Consider the following 20680-nt stretch of genomic DNA (forward strand, 5'->3'; position numbering starts at 1 on the left):
GAATCACAGGAGCGTTGCCGCCCTTTAAGGAAGGTATACGCGCTTTTTTTGAAGGTACCCATGTCATTTCGTCCCGGAATCACCGCACAAGGAAGTTCATTCCACAGCTTTGTAGTACGTGGAAGAAAGCTCCTTGAAAACCGCACTGTGGAGGACCGCCACACTTCCAGATGGTGGGGATGATAGGATATCATCTTGTGGCGTGTCGTGCAAAGGTGGAATTCAGCGGCAGGAATCAGGTGAAACAGATCTTCGGAACACTCCCCGTGATAAATGCGGTAGAGGATACACAATTAATGAATATCGTCAAATATCTGAATTTATCTTATGGGTATCTGAAATTTTATAATGAAATATAAATGATAGAGAATTGAAATTACACTATTAATAATAGTGATATCTTCTCGAAACTATTATATTTTAATATATTTTTAAAACTCATTATTTACACTTCTTGATTCGACGCACAACAAGGCGAAGTTCTAGGCAAACTATTAGAAAAGCATAAAAGAAAAGTTAATAGGTAAGTATACTATCTTTGATAAACAACTATCGTTTATCTCGTTCACACCAAGCATGTATGAGAGAGATAAGAAACTTAATGAGTTCAACGTGAGATTAAAAGGTTTTTTCAATCCTGTGATGTCAGCTGCTTACGTACACAATGTAGTTTATAGACGCTTTGATAATGTTGAAAGATAATGTTTTACTCACACAACAGTGCGTAACTTTTATCAAAGGATAAGTTTACACAATATCTAATTAATTTCTCCTCCCTCTCCTAAAACTATTCACACAGGCCATTTGATAATGATCATTTGCAGAAGAGCCAACTGTACTACAATAAAACCTCTTAAATATTTTCATGTCATTGACTACAATTCAGTGTACGATTATGATAAAATTTCATTGTATTTTGTCTGATATAAAAGCATTATGCTACTCATTTAAAAAAGCGCGCAGAACTGCGTAATATCCATGACTGACAACGCGCATGCCCGGCAGAAAGCGCCAACCATTCGCGCGCCATTTTAAACTTTTAACTGCACTTAAATGAATATTTTTTTTCATGGTTGTAGCAAAGGGATTGTATGCCAATGCATGTAATTAGCAGGTCACTGCCCGGTGTCCGATGAATAAATGTCAACGTGAACGTGAAACACAGTCCATTGTGCAGGGACTGTAAACGGACGAAACCACAGCCTAATTTTGGAATACAAATTTAATTCGTACCAAAATTCATGGTCGATGCGGGACTCGAACCCACGCCTCTCGGGTTCCGTCCGAGCGCTCTTACCAACTGAACCACCCGTCCGAGTGACGCATCGACCTAAATTTGGATACATATGTCTCGTTCAACTCTCAGACTAATATTAGAATGTCATGGTATAGCTCCCAAACGGACACAAACCCTTGGTAGGCGGAGGTCGCTTCTGGAAGAAGGTGGGTTAGCTGGTCTGGCCAACAATCCCATCTCACATGGATCACTAATGAGCCTCAATGCGGAAAAGGAAGCCCACTACCAATAACAGTGCTGTCTGTATCATGACAACAGACATTCATATAACAATAGCACTCATTACTTAGCCGTGGCATAAATAGCCACTATAGACGATTTGAAAATGCTTATAGAAATTGTTTAACCGACACGTCAGTAGGTAACTGATACCAATGGATAAGTTTACACAATAATGTTTACCGTACGTAAATCGTATGTTATGCACGTTTGGAACGGTTATAGCATTACAATAATAACTACTCACAAATATAGCACAAAGTTTTCGTTTAAAACTCTGGACTTAACAGTTTGATCTTTATTATTAAGATCATCGAAGTGAATTAATGTAATATCTCAGGTGAGTAGTTTCTTTTCGCTGTCACCCTCGGCTATAATATAATGCTCGGTGAAGTAAAAGCTAAATTAAGTGTTTTATACACAAAAATAATTATTATTATTGTAAAGGATATTACTTTTTAAATTATTTATTAATACGGCTTTACTCACGTGTTTGTTGGTGTCGGTACCCACTAGTTTCGGACCATTCGGAGGTCCTTCATCAGGGGTGAGTGTGGTGGGTTCGCGATAGCAACCTCTCACTGAGTTGGGAGTAAATAATTTAATAATGACTCACGAAAGTTTTAATAATTTGATACTACTTTTTGTTAAACGAGCGAAACAAATAGTAAGTTGAATAATATAAACCCATTAGCAAAGAAACCGATTACCCTAAACTTTTTTCTACATTTTTCGAAATCTTAAACAAAAGAGGTTTTATATAAGCATTCTTTTAATAAGTCAATTATCTACGTATTAAAAAGTACTGTCAATTAAAATACAATGTTACATATTTGAAAATTTCAATTAGATTCGATCGTTTGCTCTCAGTATGTGTTTAGATATTGTGCTATAAATAAAAAAATGGTTTTTTTGAAATTGTAATGAATTGATGTAGAAGTGAAATTGCTTGAATTGGTTTTTCGTGACAAATTTTATACCATAATATGGCTTGACAAGACAATTATCGCTGGTTATATATTAACCCATCTACAAGAAGTCTGGTGTTAGTAGTTAGTTCATACAAGAAAATTTTATCTGTAGAATATTATTGGCCCACATAAAATAAAACAAATTCAAACATATTTCCTCACTAGGAGCTTAACAAGATTAATTGCGAAATAACGCAATCAAAATCTTATCTATGACACAAATTGTTATCATCAACACATTCAAGATAACCAAGCTAAGACGGAAAAATCTCTGAGCTTTCCATCAGAAGAACAAGAGTGATGAACTTTATCTGATAAGAGAACGGAAAGCTGTTATCTGAAGGTAATTAAGGTAACTTCTGTGTCTTTTAAGAACTTCAACATGTAAGCCGGAGTTTATTGACCAGATAATTTAACTTAAGCTATTAGTTACTTCACCAATAAGAATATTTAAATTAGTTCAAATTTTAGTAAAAGGCATTTATTTCCTCAAAATTGATTCCTTTACAATCTATAAAGCGTGCTTGGACTTTGCTCAGACTTTACTTACGTAAAACTTACATTAGTGTGATAAAACGCGAACTTGACTTTTGCATTGGGTTGTCTTAGCTTAACCTCAGTATAATTTCAGCTTTCAAATAACTATATAAACGAAATCATAGACTAATTTTTCACTCGCTAAGGTTTACGCTAGTAAATTCTGAGCAAATTCTAAGTACTCCCTTTACATATCAGCGTGAGTCGCGTGCAAGAATTGGGCGCAGAAGATATGTGTCGAATTGGTTAAAGACAAATTTTAACGGAATTAACACTCAAGATAAGACATAACATTTAGATTTAAATTAGAAAGTACTTCAAAATCAACTATTTGTTAGGTTCTTAAAAACCAGATTGTTCTTCAACTTAGTTAACATTATATGAACGAAATGAAGTGAATTCATTACAATTCCGACAGCCACTTTGCAACACTTATAAAATGTATTTTTCTGATACTAGATTTGAATGAGATGTGATATAGGTAGGTTAAAATTTAGGTGGAGAAAAAACGCAGGAAGTTAAATTTATATCATTGGACTTAGAAATGCAATGAATTGAATACGGATAAAAGCAATCTGAGATAAACAATCGCACAATGTAGAGATACTTGAGTTTTTAGATCCTAAATATTGTTCATACGTTAAAATACCGAAGGTACTAATGACTACGTGTTGCAATCATCAGGAAGGTTGTTGATTCAATCAAAATCAAGCTATATAATGATTCTAGTTGTATATATGTCGCAGGGATATGATAAAAACAGTGATTTGGTCAAATCTCGGAGGATGATAAAATAACAACACGGTTTTATCATTTCTCGAAACAAATCTAGTGATTTGACCAAATGAGAAAAAATTTCACGAAACCAGAGTTGGTTCGGTGAAATGACAAGAAGTATTTTCTTTTGGTATTTATAAGGCATAATTTGGTAAGAATTTAGTATAGTGTCGCAGGTGCAGGGAGGTGAGAGGGGAAGGGGAGGGAGGGAGATGACCTCTGTCCCCTGGCTCACTCCCCCACTCCCATGAAAAGGTAACGCACCAGTCTCTTGAAAATCAAATTAATGTAACCTAACCTCAACACAGATATACGTTTCCTAATGACCAAGAAGAAGCTTCGCTTCGCGGGTCCCATAATATTAAAAAAAAAACACGAAATTCACCCATTCGTTTTTTTTTTTGTTATTTGATCAAATCACTTAGGGAATTGACCAAATCTCTGTTATTATCATTTCCCTGCGACATATACCTACATCTATAAAATTTGTTATAAGTACTAAGGTTATTGGTATCCACGAAAATGCGAGAAATTCAGCACAAAAAAAAATCAAATTCAAAATTTCTATATTTGGTATTAAAATATATATACAAAATTACTTAAATCTACTTATTAAAGCAATTTACAATTAAGCCTTATGTATGTAGGTATCAGAAAACTTATTTCTACAACCCTATCTACGTATTAAGGGATAAAACTTTATTATGCTTAAAAACTAATACATGAGGTTTGTGGGGGGGGGGGGGGGAAATCCAGGAAACTGGGAAAACCTGGCTATTTGCTATTGATATAACGGAAATGCAGCACATAACCGTATAGACGTTTTTAGCTTATTTCATAGAAGCGTTTGTTATGTAGTAGATAATCTTAACTCTGTACGAGGACGCATTAACACAGTGTATCGACAGACGAACAGACATTTATTTATACAAGATACAAAAAGAACAAAGCCAGAGTATAAAACCAGATCTACCAGTGGCCTCTTTGTAAAGGATTCTGGATAGATTATGGGTATAGCAAGTGCACCTTTCTCTGCCGTGAAGCAGTAATGTGTAACCATTATTATGTTTCGGCCTAAAGGGCAACTAGTGAAATTATTGTATTCCCGTTTAGATGTTTTGAGTATTTCTGAATTTCTGAGGGGCACTTCATTGTAATGAGCAGGGCGTATCAATTAGTTTCAGCTAATCGTCCTGCCTGTCTCGTCCATTATGTCATAAAAATAGACCAATAGGTGCGAACAAATGACTTTGCAATTAATATCAAAATATGTTTGTGTCCAATACGTTCTACTACTAAGCGCTATTTAGCTTACGTTTATATAATCATATGAAACATGATTATTAGAATATCGTAACATTCCAGAGAGCAAATTACACTACATGCAATTCGATGCACGCAAGAATTCTAGTTACACTAGAAAAAAGAAAATCACCGAGCCCTCTATCACAGTTGATGACAAGCAATCTATCTAACGTAGAATGTTTCATGATGATCACCGCGGAACACAAATCCTTTATTTATTTCGCTAGGCGTTCAGCCCGTGCCGACCTTAGAGCATTAACGTAATGGAGACGTCAGGTGAGAAACGCTGATTCTTAAACTATCGTACCTTTAACGCAGGTTTTCGTATTTTAGTCAGCTTAATTACGCTTGGTTAAGGTGCTATGCCTAAAGCCGCGGAATTGTTTTTGAATTAAATGACAAAAAGACAAGATGATCCAATTTTCCCAAGCCGCATCATGTTGTAATGCGGTATAAATACCTACGTAAGAAGTAGCGAAATGTATTACAGCACATTCATATAATGCCTTTAATTAATACATACAGCACAACAACAAATACGCTTCAAAACGGAACACGAAATTTCAACTACTTTTAGAAATAGGGGTGGGGGCAGTTCTGCCCGGAAAAACACACACCCCCTTATTCATAATAGTCTGCCAACTTAAGCATTGCTAATTCTCACTCTGTCTTATATTGACCTAAGTCAGAATGAGAAAAAACACTCCTAAGCGGGTGTTTAAAGTTAGCGGACCATTATGAATAAGGGGGATAGTCTTTACATCATTGTGCGGGGTCACAACTAGCTTCCTCGTGCTTTTGTAAAGAGTATTGATACCGTCTCCAGATTGTTAAAAACTCTAAGGTTTCACGCCTTTTACCCTCGGAGGATACATTTCACGGAGTTACACATTGAAGGGATAAAACAAAGCTTGAATAAACGTTATATGAAAGATGTCTGTTGAATTTTAAATAACCAATCCGTTACATATTTTATTCTAGAATGTATTAAAGTCACGAGGCGTGTTTAACATTTTTTTTTAGATTTCTTCGTGTCTTCAAACTTTTTCCGTTTTGTACATTGCATTAATCTATTATCGGGACTTGATAATCGAAATAATAGGCTACAGACAAAGAAGAGATTATAAAACAAAGGGAATGTTATTAAAATTTAGATCTATTTCGCTTTTAATAATTTCGTGAGAAATATTTAAATTTATGTTCAGACAAAAATTAGATAAATAATGATCAGTAGTAATTTCAATGTTTCGAAAAATGAAATCAATTAAAATTTAATAATATACCAACCTACCACTGACCTCTACTATATACCACTGGCTTAACTGGACAGGCTATTATATATGTTTGACAGCAAATTTTTTGTGCCTATTTGAAGCGCCACTCGCGAGCGTCCAGCGAACTTATTTTGACGTATAATACAATTGGCTGCGGAGGAACGTACAATGATCTGAAGTATTTTTGCATTTTGAATTAATTTCGTTCGTTTTCCGTGTTATTTATACTTCAAGAATCAACGTAATAAAGTACACAATTTTTTTTGTAAATATTTTCCCACCATCTATCGATGTTTGCTGAGGTTGTCATCACTAGTGTTAGTACCGCAAACTCTCGCTACATGGCCAACAGCGCCAAAATGGCGAATATCGAACAGGCACAAAAGCAATCTGACAGTCGCCAGTCCAGTCGTAACTATACGTATAGTAGAGGTCAGTGCAACATACATAACAGAAAACAATTACACTGAAAATAAATATGACATTTGACATAGCCTTAGATAATTATTTATACATATACATACAGATAGAGCCTCTAGCTGCTACAAAATCAACGAAAACAGGCCAGGTTTATTACTTTGGTGTGCGTGACAAGCTACGTCTTACATTCGCGATTTGTATCACTTTGTGTTTTTGTGCGCGCATTGCTCAAAATAGAGGTTAACTGTCAATCTCAACTTTTTTCAACGTTTTCACAAATGTTAAAGTCTACTTAAACGCTTAGGTGATCTAAGGAATAAACTTATAATTATAATTTAAGTCAACTTGCCCATATACGATGGCTTATTTCTTATTATTATTATTAAGGTTAAAAGGCATAAAAAGGTATAAAATGCATTTTATTTTGTCATAATTGATACCTTTAGAATTATGTTTGATGTCACTTCTAACCGAAGCGGTACTAGTCTCTAGTATATTAGAAATGACAATAAAAAGAATTCTAAAGGAATCATTTTGAGAAAATAAATGCCTTTTATTAAGATTTGAACAAAATTAAATATTCTTATTGGTGAAGTAACTAAATGTTTAAGTTAAATTATCTGGTCAATAAACTCCGGCTTACATGTTGAAGTTCGTAAAAGACGCGACTTCAGATAACAGCTTTCCGTTCTACACACACTACCACCGCTTCGGAAACAAATGGCGCTCTGAGAGAGAAGAAGCAGCGCAAGAAACTCTCCCAGCATTCGTTTTTTGGCTCTTTTTAATATAATATACAACATTGTGCTGTCATTGTTATTGCTATAAAATACTAATAATCTAGTTCCTGGCTGTTCGATCATTTAGATATTCAGCTGCTGAGTAGAACATTTAAATTTATTTATATGCCTGAACAGTGGCTGGGAATTTATTATAAAAGTGTATATATACATTTACGCTTAAAGATATTCTGTATCTTATACAGCCTACTAGAATTAATTACAAGCAAGTTATTTCTAGTATTATAATGACGAATTTTGTGAAATTAAATTTTGCTAAATGTACTGACAATGAACTGTTAGATCAGTCAAGGTTATCTCGTGTGATTGAATCTGGATGATGCGTGTACGATTATAACGCATGCCAATGGTGTCGTAACATTCGATTAAAGACCATGATTGCATTCAAATTCATTTGTTTCTTATGATTGGTTTATTAAGAGCACCGTTTGATTGGGATCAATCACAATAACAACGAACTAATGTGTGGTTGATTTGAGTTACTGCTCATTCTAAATTAGATTATAGCTAAGGTTATTAACCCTTTCAGACCTGATTTTTTTTATTTTCGCTAATCGATCTGAAAAATGCCTGCAACTAGGCTATTGTAAATAGATCTAAGGAAAAACAAATAAATAAATCCTGATTACAAGCTTTTCCAGAAAAACGACTTTTTCTTTTTGTGTACAAGTGTACACATCCGTCAAACGTAATGAAAATATTATTGTTATGGGATGTTTATCTATAATTATAAAAACAGTTATTTTACAACTTTTTATTAGAAAATACGAAGCAATATGAAATAACAAATATAAATAATAGCATTCTCTTTATAAAAAATTAGCAAAAAATGGCTTTTTCTTTGGGTAGATTTAACAAATTGCTATATTATATGTGTACAATTGTGTACACCAGGTCGGAAAGGGTTAACATAAATGATTCGTATCTTAAGCACGTTTTAACGTTCTACAGCAATTACAAAAATTAAAATATTAAAAATATAATCAGAGAATTTTAAGAGATATTTGAAAATTATTTTAGAATTTCTATTAATAATTCCTTTTAAAGGTCAAATCCATAAAATCTTTTCTCTTTTTAGGGCATAAAATTTTTTTACGACCTTTTATAGACCTAGAAAATCAATCATGCCATTTCGGAGGAGTATTGCAACTAACAGTGTAACACGAGAATTTTATATATTATACGTAGATGTGTTTAAATAACAAAGCAGCACGTAGGTTTAGTTGGATATTTTTGTAATGGAAGTTAAAATTTAACACGTACGATTCGATAAGGTATTCACAGTGCGTTCAAACGAGCGTCAAAAGTTGGAATATACGTGACTAAAACTATATAGTCTTATAAGGTCTTTTGAATCCTCATGGTTTTAGACTGAACAGTCCATTTCCCATTATTAAAATTTTTAGTGGATATTATATATCTATTGTTTTGGAATAGTATTTTTGAAGTAGGTTGATTTTATGTTATTAAATTTTTTATTTTTATATTTAGTGTGTTGGTTTAGTGAACCTGAACTACACTAACTAATAATTTGTCACAATTTGTGTAGATCTACTAAATTTAGCAATGCAGTCGTGGTCGTCGTCAAGAAGTTAAGGAGTTCCATTGATCATCATTGTCAAGCCCTGCCGCATTTACAAACCGCAGTATCTTTTTGACGCGAGTTTACAAACAGCACCTGGGTGCAGGCTGTAGTCACCAAGGATTGTGTTACGCTTATGCATTGGTCGGCCGCAATCGCAGACGAGATGAAGAGGCGTTTCATCGGCCCCAAGGCAAAGTCTGCAAGTTCTTTCGTTTTTTATTTAACCACACTGAGGTGCTGGTGTACTCACCAAATGAAGTATGCATACTTGCATAAGTTTTTCCTGTTCAATGATCGGGGTTCATTCTCGTTTCTATTATTGAATGCCTTTATCAGTGATTTGGAATGGTTTAATCCTGTTGATTTGCTCCAGCGTTTAAGTGCTAGTTGTCATTGGTTCCTCAGGGTGTGACGAATGGCGCTCTTAGGAACAGTCCCATAGTGGGCATGACAGTATTAATAAACCAATGAATAATAAGGCTTAAAGAAAAAATATATGCTAAAAAAATTCTAAAAAATTACTCACTTTTGAAATATATATAGATTTTAATAACGTATTTAATTCTCAGATAATTCATACGTCTAGATTCCAGTCTATCTAGACATAAATTATGACATGTGACAGCTGAAAACTTGTCATAAAAAATAGCAGAGAACTGCAAAGCTTTATTTTCTGCAACGCAAGCACAGTACAACAAAGTGACTGACAAGTGATTCAAAGTATAAATATAATATGCAAAGTATAAATATAATATGAGGAAGCTGGACTCTAAAGAGGGCTATGCTCGGACTTTCCCTGCAAGGTCGAATCAGAAATGAGGAGATCCTTAGGAGAGAAAGTCACTGACATAGCGCTGATGGTAGCGAAACTGAAGTGGCAGTGGGCAGGGCACATAGCTGGACGGACAGATGGCCGTTGGGGCAATAGAGTCCTCGAATTACGACTACGTAATGGTAGGCTCCCACAAGATGGACCAAAGTTCTGGTCAGACTAGTTTGAATGAGGGCAGCGCAGGATCGATCGTCATGGTGATCTTTGGTGGAGGCCTTTGTCTAGCAGTGGACGTCTGCCAGCTGAAATGGAATGGATAAAATACGGTTATATTATGATCGGCTATATTAAATGAAACATGATTTACGTGACGCCTCGAAACGCGCGTTTTCGCGCGTAATTCAAAGTAGATTCAAAGTTTTATTTAAACTAATAGACGTGCACCGATATTATAGAATACTTAATGATTGTAATGAATAGCTTACAAATTTAGGTGTCTAACAAAAAAAGTTCGACTTGCACTCGCCCACTGAGGGTTCAGTACATTTTTTATGATTTAACTATAAAAGTATAGTTTTGAGACCTTTCCCTGTACTTGTAGTATAAGACGTTATTTCTTGCCATATTTCATAGTTCTAGATCAACGGAAAATACCCAATAAATTTTGGTTCCCTTGAGAGTGACCAAATATACCTTTTTTGCGGCATAAACGGCCGTATCTTGTTTTTACCTAAATTTAGAAGTTCGATATTTTCACAGCTTTAAGACGCTGTACACTTAAGTATACTATTGTTTTAATTTCAACTCGAGAGATAAAGAATCTTGACAGACCGACGAACGGATAGACGAACAACAAAGTGTATAAGATGTGTATAAGAGTCCTATTTTTTCCTTTTGAGTTACGATACCCTAATAATACAACAATAATGGTATTCCTACCTAATTTACATTTAGATTTGAAAAATCCCCGTGACAAACTGGTAAGAAAACCGTAGAATTAAGTAGCTTTAATAAGATTAATAACCCTCGTTTATCAATGGATTTGTGTAAGCACCAAGCCGCGCAATGTTGACAGCTATAAAATGTATTCACATATTATATTCTTCTGGTATTCTGTTGTAATGAAGGAATCTGTTGACCGAGTCGCTTTTAGTATTTCTTCTTATATATCCCGATATGCTCTATGCTGATATTTAACTGTTACTTCTCAATATATTCTCGATAATTCCTGGAGGTCAGGCGGACTTGCGAGCAGCTTAAAATTATGTGTCGAATTTTACGAGGAGAGGTTGGTGCTCCAGATTTTCATGAGCAACTGTGTCATATACGTGTCCCTAAATTTAATAATCTTCGCCCACGAAAAATAAGACTTTTCGTGGTCCCGACTCATCGCACCGTTGCCCGAGCCATGGCACCTTTCAACGCGCTCTTGGATAAGAATGCTCAATGGGATCCATTCAATGATGAATGGACTTCCCTAGCTCCTGATATACTAAGGTACGCGGAGAGCATTGATATTGTATAATTAATTCAATTATTCTTTAATATTCATTGTTTGTTTCTAAATTTTCCTTTTAGTGTTTCGTCCAATTAGTGTAAGTGGCACTGCCGTGCTAATTAGACAGTAATATATAAAATTCTCATGTCGCGGTGTTTGTATTTAAACTCCTTCGAAACGGGTTGACCGATTCTCATGAAATTTCGAGTGCATATTGGGTGGTCCACGCCATTTTTTTTTTAATTTTTTTAACATTTTTTTTTCAAATTTTCGTTTAATTATGAGTCAGCATTAAAAAATACATACAACTTCAAATCAACATCAACATCAACAGTTACTTTGGTATCGCGATTTTAATATCAGCAATACAACTTTTGCTGGGTCAGCTAGTAAATAAATAAATAATGTTATGTATCTACTCAGGGACATAAGTTAATTTGATAGAAACTGTCATAACCACAATGTTAACACCAAGAATTTGTGGCATATAATAATAATAATAATATTGACACACTTTTTACACAAATTATCTTGCCCCAAGTTAAGCATATATAGCCTGTGTTATGGGTTACATGATAATGATATATTTAATACAATATACTTACTTAAACATACATAAATTCATAAAAACATACATATAAGCATACATAAATACATTTAAACATCCATGACTCGGAAACAAACATCCATATTCATCATATAAATGCTTGCACCTACCGGGATTCGAACCCGGGACCTCTAGCTTAGTAGGTAGGATCGCTAACCACTCGGCTATACAGGTCGTCAAATGGCATGGCATATGCATATGGCCCAAACCTACTCCGACAGACGCTGCATCTTATGTTATAAGTATTGTATCAGCGTATTATTATTTATTTTCTTCAACTCCTTCCTTTTTTTTCATTTTCTTCTTTTTTTTTAAACTTTCCTCCTTCCCACATCGAAGGTGATAACCTCACGTACAGGTCATGCATATATTATCATTGAGTCCCAGCTTACTTCGACTCTAAGTGGTCAGCAAATATTGTTGGTCGCGAGACAATACCTGCTGTCGTATCATATAACGGTAAGATCTCATTTACACTGATGCTACTTATTTATTGACAATCGAATTTGAACTCTTAAATTTAACTGTAGAGTCTGTTTTGACTTGGAACACACATGACACACCACCTTTGAGGGTCGGACGATGACGTGACCCAAGAGTTTACCACTAATGTTTTCTAACAGAACAAAGATTTTGATAAAAACATCAGCTATTCAAAGATAAAAGTGGGTACGACTTTTATATTTTTTTTATGAAAATAAGGAACGAGACGAGGAGGACGTTCAGCTGATGGTAATAATTGATACGCCCTGCCTATTACAATGCAGTGTCACTCAGGATTCTTGAAAAAACCCCAAAAATTCTGAGCGGCACTACATCATCCTGTGACACCCTGTGCAAAGGAGCCTCCCACTGGCTATGGCTGGTTTTATATAATTGATATTAGCAGGTGAATGGTGCGCTTCGTTTCTTAACAAATACATGTACAAAATTTAATATCTTCATTGTTAATGACGAAATTTTTTAAAGTTCACTCATTACAATAATTCATTCGTTTTTCATGAAATAATGTCACAGCAGAACTGTAAAAATGTACGTAAAAACTTATCTCATACAATTATTTATTCATGCCAATCGAAATGAAAACCATCCTATCTCTTAAGTTAGAATAAAATTTACACACTGTGCAAAAGTTGATTAAAATCAGTTCAGTGGTTTAGCCGTTCATCGCGGACAAACGACGTGGCACGAAATTTGAATAAGTTTTTTTAAGAAAACGTTAAAGTGGCAATTTTGACATTTTGTCAATATATTAAAGAATTATTGTTTATTAAAAAAAGCATTTTTAAGGTTATACATTTTCTATTACTATAAATATATTATGCCACAGAATAGGTACGTATTTTCAATATCACATACATTTATATCATACTAGCTGACCCGGCAAACGTTGTTTTGCCATATAAAGTATAATTCACGCGATACTTTTATAAGTAATAAAATATTGCCTATATTATAGCCTGTACATCATTTTGTTCTATTGTCAATAGTTTTTGCAGCGCACGCAAAAATAGGTTTTCGATTTTACACCTTGTGTTACAAAATAGCAATTTTATTACGGATCTCTAATATTGAAAAAAAAACATAGCCTATTATAGCCTTCCTCGATAAATGGACTACCCAACACTGAAAGAATCATCAAATCAAATCGGACCAGTAGTACCAGAGATTAGCGCGTTCAAACAAACAAACAAACAAACACTGCAGCTTTATAATATTAGTATAGATAATTATAAGAGATAGCACGTTAGCAAAATCGCGCAAAAGCTATCTTAAAAAGCGCCTTAACATATTCTTTAGACTTTTGCCATTATAAATCAAAATACAATATTTTAATTTTAATATCATACTTAATATCATATTTACTATGTACAAGTAACTATACTTCAAAATTAATACAATAACACTGTTGCACTAATATTACTTAAATTTTATATATATTATTCTTTTTTTTATAACTTTTCTTATTGTTCCTTATATATGTATGATAATCCAAATAAAACAAATAATAATTAAGTTTAGTTAGTTAAATAATTCATAAGATTAAAATTTTAGATTAAATTAGAAAACTTTAATATTTTATTTTTTTACAATTAGGCCGAGGATTTTTGGACAGCCCTAGCACAGGCTTACTCTAATGCTTTGGTCTATGAATAATGGTGTAAATGGTGTTCACTTTTTTAAGTCTCTAAATAAATAAATAAATAAAATACAATACCTACAGAAAGAGTCAGCGATTACTTCAAAATAAAAGCTATTTAGTGTAATATAAGCCGTAGCATCAAAACGGTAAAACAGGTTGTGCAAAGGTCCACATGTGATGTTGTTACCTATCGAGAACTTTTTATCGGCTCTCATAATATTTTATTATAGTTATTATGTGAAATATGTAGTTTATTAAAAACAGTACATGTGCTTCCCCGGGGCATAAAAGGAATAGGGAAGTCACAGGCCCAAGGGTGTGGTAAGAGGCGTCTAAGGGTATTTACCAGTGAGAGGCTGCTTTGCACAGGATGCTTGTTAGATTATGGGTACCACAACGGCGCCTATTTCTAGCGTGAAACATTAAATATTAAGTGTTAATTTTATTGTGTTTCGGTCTAAAGAGCGCCATAGCTAGTGAAATTACCGGGCAAATTAGACTTAACATCTTATGACTCAAGGTGACGAGCGCAAATGTTGTGCCGCTCAGATTTTTTGGGGTTTTTCAATAATCCTGAGCGGCACTTGATTGTAATGGGCAGGGCGTATCGATTACCATCGGCTGAACCTCCTGCTCGTCACATCCCTTAGTTTTCATAAAAAAAAAGATTCATTGCCGGCCTTTCAGTTGGTAGTATGCTCTAGGCTTGAATGTCCCAAAGTCGTATCGGTTCGGAAAAACTGTGGCCGATAATTTATATTGATACATATAATTTGTTTTGTATATTACCATTGTAAAATACTCTATTGATTGAAAAGAGTGGCCGTTGAGTTTCTTGTATGTTCTTCTCATGAGGTCTACTCTCTCCGAACATATGATAGATTCAGTAATTTAATAGAAATATTTATATTGATAATTCAAAAGCGCTTAGCTTAATCCTAATTAAATAATGTTTATATTTGAATTTGACACGAAGATGTCGTACGAGGCAATTGCTCGCAGAAACTATCTATTAAAAAGTTAAAACAGTTTAATCATAAGACCGCAAACAGAGGCCTAGTGTACTAATACGAGAATAATAAGCTAAATATTAAAACAGTCCGACACAGAATATTTGCTTCTCATTCAGTTTCCAAAATTTCGTCACAGTTGGTTAATTTTTAGTGGAGGAATTTGTTGAGAACGAGACCCTGACCGTATGTCTTAGAATTTTTTAATCTGAAAATGGCCTCAGAATATTTTTGATGTGAAACCATCTTTTGGCATGCCGAGTAGGTTAGGCTGATCCGTCACGCTCTGATGTGAGAGGCTCGATCGGGTGAACTCGGGACCGCCGAGTGTACCCGAGCGAGAAAGATGCAGCCAGCTGCTTTTCGCTGTTGTGTCGCTGTTTTTAGTACGTAATAATTCTCATTATTAATTTAATAGTTATTATTTGTACGTAAAAATAATAATTTTAGCAAGTTGTGAGGTTAGTGTGTTTAGTTATTGGTTTATTGTACTAATATTCTATACTAGCTGACCCGGCAAACGTTGTTTTGCCATATAAAGTATAATTCACGCGATAGTTTTATAAGTAGTAAAATATTGCCTATATTATAGCCTGTACATCATTTTGTTCTATTGTCAATAGTTTTTGCAGCGCACGCAAAAATAGGTTTTCGATTTTACACCTTGTGTTACAAAATAGCAATTTTATTACGGATCCCTAATTTTGAAAAAAAAAATTTCCTCGATAAATGGACTACCCAACACTGAAAGAATCATTCAAATCGGACCAGTAGTACCAGAGATTAGCGCGTTCAAACAAACAAACAAACAAACAAACACTGCAGCTTTATAATATTAGTATAGATTGAAAAAACACCATACAACTTAGTAAATAAGTAAGCATATCTTTATTTGGAACAAGTAAAGATATACTTACTTAACATAAACTATTACAAAATATAACAAATAATATGAAACACTTATCTAAATAATTACAATAATATGCCTAATCTAATTAAAACTAACATACAACCACTATAAAAATAACCAAAGAAAAAACTAAAGTAAGGCTTATTCTATATCAACATAATAAGGTGGTGTTTGCGGTGTTTTGTCTCAAAAAGGTTTGCTACTCAGCATATTAGTTGGGTATCACCCAACACTGGTTTTCAGTAGCTACCTTCAATATGGCGGCTGTCGCGATTACAGCCACAAGTGCTTATGGTAAAGAACTTTATTCTCATTAAGAACATAACATATTCACTTACATGAGAAAACAATATAAACAGTAGGTATCTTATTCGTAGTACTGTGAGTCTATACAAAACAAAGTGGGTAGAAATAAAAAACCGCGTAAAAAATTATGATCAACACATGCATTAAGAGCTACTAGATACGGCATGGCACGTCGTGGTAAGTATAGTTTGATTTAATTTTTTTTTATATTTTATGTATTTTATGTCATGTAGCAATAGCATCTAAAGTAGATATGTATAGTAAATATATATGTATATTTCGGTAAGTTTTGAATTTATTTTTATAGTTGCGTATGTTATTAGTATTAAATTATAATGTTGTTATTAATATTATAGTGTTGTACACATATTAATTAATAATATATGTAGGTTTACATCTAATATAGTGGAATAAAGGATTATTATTTTGATAATTGTTCAATATGTAATGTTTCAGGAGTTTTTTATAGGTTTGTAAAGATTGTGTATTTTTTATTAGTCACTGGGGAGCTTATTATATAATTGTACGCCTTCGTACATAATATTTTTCTTACCGTAATTAGTTCTTGGTGCTCGACATAATATTAAATTATTTGCATTTCTTAAAATAATTTTTTGAACTTGTATTTTTTTAGTGAAACTTATTTGTGTATGTATATTTTTCGTTAAAATTTTTCTTACTTATAAACAAGTATTATAAATATATGTTTGAGTAACATTTAGTAATTTTATTTTTTTGTAAAGTTTTTCAGTTGGCGTTAAATAATTATAATTAAATAGTACCTTTATCAATTTATTTTGAGCTCTTTGCACTATATTTATATTGGTTTTAGCTGCCGAGCCCCAGAGTTCTACCATATAATAAAAATGCTTAAGAACTATGTTATAGATAAGGTAACGCTAGGTAATGCTTCCATTATTAAAAAAAAAAAAAAAATGATAGTACTCAAAACATAAGGTAAAAATAATATTATAGTAGACGGCTAGGTCGTAACAATTATTACTTAGATATATATTGATTATTTATTATATAAAATTCTTGTGTCCCGGTGTTTGTTACCAAATTCGTCCGAAACGGCTGCACCATATTGTATGAAATTTTGTGTGCGTATCGGTTTTATTCACAAAACTATTGAATCCTTTGTAGACTGTGAAAACGAAAATAAAATACATTGATTTACATTGAATTAAAAGATAATATTCAAAAATTTTGACTTGTTTCTCATTTATTCTACTAATAAGATCCGTAATGATACTGAGTTTTAACTTCTTCCTTTCGGTCTTAACCACACTTGTTTTTTTTCATAATGGTCATTATAATATTGATCTATGAGTTGAAAACTGTTAAACGCGCCCGCGTAGCTTAAGTAATCCTTCATACTCTCACAATTAAACTTAAAATATAAACATAAGTTAGGACAATATTCCATCGTTCGCATCAGCAGTCGAAAGAAGCTTAAAAAATATTTACAGGTGACTTACCTGAACAGCACTATTCAGGAAACAATTATTTAACCCAGGGGCATTCCACAAGCCCTTGGTTGTATGGAATATTCCAGAGTCTCGGGAGTTGTCTCTGGAATGCTGGGGTCTGATTTCGGCGTCATGAAGGTACAAGTCGTGAGCCGAAGCTGTCATCGTAGTCGCCATCTTGTTTTAGAACATCGTCTTGTTTAAATTTCCGCGAGCTTCAGTGAGCCATTTTGCTTATATCTGGAACGAAAATTAATGATTTAAAAACTATTTATTGTTAGATGGTGAAGGTAAATAACATAAACGACTTTATTGTGACGAAATATTAATAAAAAAAAAGAACTCGCTAATTTTCTTGAGCCCGTTCTTCTCAGGTCTGAGGCATAGTTTTTCGAATTGGAGGTTAATTTTCGACATAAGTGATTTCAAATCCTTTTTGAATAAAAAATATTTGAATTTGAGAATGTTACCCTTATTGTGTCGTGAAACTATGCGTTACAGGTGTAACATACAGCAATTAATACAAAAAATATATAGGCTGCTTCCCAAGAATGGTAAGAAGAGTCCTGAGCCCTGATTCTTCCACTGAAATGAGATTCTTACGCTCACTTCGATTCTATTATAGGTTACTTTTCCCTGTGCGTCCCCGGAAATAAAGAGAATAGGAAAGTCGCAGGCCCAAGGGTGTCATAAGAGGCGGCTAAAGGCATTTACCAGTGGGATGCTTCTTTGCACAGGATACCGGCTTGATTATGGGTACCACAACGGCACCTTTTTCTGCCCTGAAGCAGTAGTAAGGATTATCTATGTCAAATCGAAGTATCTATTACAATAAAACGGCAATTTCATCCTTTAACCCCTATTATTATTTCTTTACAAGACCAGAAGAGATGGAAATAATTATTGTTATGATTAAACTTCTAAAAATTTCGTAATTAACAAATAAGATTTTAAATTATGATGTGAAATTTTGTAAATATTAAGATTTGTTTAGGTGAAGCGTATCAGTCACCAGCTAGTGAATATAACGATATATTTCGACGACCCATATAGCCGAATGGTTAGTAACCCTGACAACTAAGCTAGAGGTCCCGGGTTCGAATCCCGGTAGGTGCAATCATTTATATGATGAATATGGAAGTTTGTTGCCGAGTCATGTTTTTAAGTAAGTATACTTAAACATACATAAATACTGTATTAAATATATCGTTGTCTTGTACCCACAGTACAGACTATGCCTAGTTTGGGGCAAGATAATTTGTGTAAGAGTGTGTCAATATTAAAAAATATATATATATATAATGAAGATCTGAAAAACATAACCATACATTCTTTGTAGTAGTAGATTGTCACTAGTGAATGCGGGTTCGTCCGTCTGGCTGATAATAGTAATAAAACTGAAAGTCATCATTAATGTCACAGCGTAAGAATTCAGCCGGGGTTCCCAGGAAGTACGGTGACGTAGTTATTATAATATTATCTGTGAACGCCGGGAGCTAATGACAAGACGAGATGTCATCGTAATAACTTAGTTGACAAGGAATGTGTTAGATGAAGGTTAGATGATTGAGATAAAAAAAACTAGGAATGCCACGGGAACGAAGTATAATTTTCGTCATTTACGATAAATTCAAATATAAATAAGGTATAAAGGTTGCACTCCGGGAGTGCCGGCAGAGGTGAAAAATTGAACATTAAGTTTGTGCATATTTGAATATTTTGGAATGAATTGAAATCAGAATAAAAGTACTACCATTTATGTGGTTAAATAAAAACACAAAAATGACAATTTACATTATTTAAAAAATTTAACACTTCAGAACTATTACAATTATTTTACACTAGCTGACCCGACAGACGTTGTTCTGTTCATAATAAAAAAAAAACTCTTGCAGATGACATTTTGGAAAATCTGACCTCTACTCGGTGAAAAGAATATTCCTACCAAATTTCAAGTCTTTAGCTCTAATGGTTCCAGAGATATCGTGATGAGTGACTATATACGTGGAAATCTCTTTTATATACATATAGATTAAAAAGTTTATCTCTCAGAAAAATCAACTTTCACCCATAATAGACTGTAAAATATTTCACGGCTGAGATCACGATCCCTCGACCTCGCGGTGTGTTCGCAATCACAATGATTTAACCACTGGTCGATTAAGTTGAAATAGCCGAACTATAATTAGTTATTTTTATATATATTATATTATATTAATTTCAACGACTGTCTTACGAATTCTCGATCAGGCCACGTGTCCTGACGCGAGTTTAACATTTTATACTTGGGATAGCCCAAGAAAAGTGCTCAACGCCGCTAAACAAGTTTTCACTTCAAAAAGAAGCTCGCTGAGTTTCTTGCGCCCGTTCTTTTCAGGTCTGAGGCATACTTTTTCGAAAGATAGTAGTTTTGAAGCTAGATAAAATCACTGCTACCACTTTTACATTCAAATATTTTTATTCTTTCTTATTTTGAATAAATATATTTGAATTTAAAAATAAATATTTGAATTTAGAATTGGTTGATTTTATCTAGCTCAAATATTCGTTCAAAAATACTGAGAGTACAAACAGACTGTTTACTATAAATCATAACTTTTCGAATCATCGTTAATTGTGTTTAAACACGTGTTTCCTGCCTAGAACTAGGTACCTACGAATAACCCACAAACACTAATGCTTAGTAACCATTTTAATATAACCGCGAACATCTTCTATTTGTGAAGCTATCAGACTGTGGAGTGCTCTACCTATTTTTAACCAACTTCAAAAAGGAG

At 33.7% G+C, this 20680-nt stretch overlaps 1 protein-coding gene and 1 long non-coding RNA gene across 2 annotated transcripts in view; one reads left to right on the top strand and one right to left on the bottom strand.

Annotated features, from left to right (window-relative positions):
- The window catches only part of LOC126968329 (uncharacterized), a 131060-nt gene that overhangs the window by 90028 nt on the left and 20352 nt on the right, over nucleotides 1-20680 (bottom strand). The window contains exon 2 of the mRNA XM_050813294.1: nucleotides 17913-18143. Coding sequence (XP_050669251.1) covers nucleotides 17913-18080 — 168 coding nt within the window. The 5' untranslated portion in view covers nucleotides 18081-18143. The remainder of the gene's footprint in view (nucleotides 1-17912; nucleotides 18144-20680) is intronic.
- LOC126969119 (uncharacterized) overlaps nucleotides 1-20680 on the top strand; it is a 174766-nt gene that overhangs the window by 48523 nt on the left and 105563 nt on the right. The gene's annotated exons all lie outside the window — the stretch shown is intronic.

This window comes from Leptidea sinapis, chromosome 1 (genome assembly GCF_905404315.1).
Source record: "Leptidea sinapis chromosome 1, ilLepSina1.1, whole genome shotgun sequence".
In the NCBI taxonomy this organism is placed as follows: Eukaryota; Metazoa; Arthropoda; class Insecta; order Lepidoptera; family Pieridae; genus Leptidea; species Leptidea sinapis.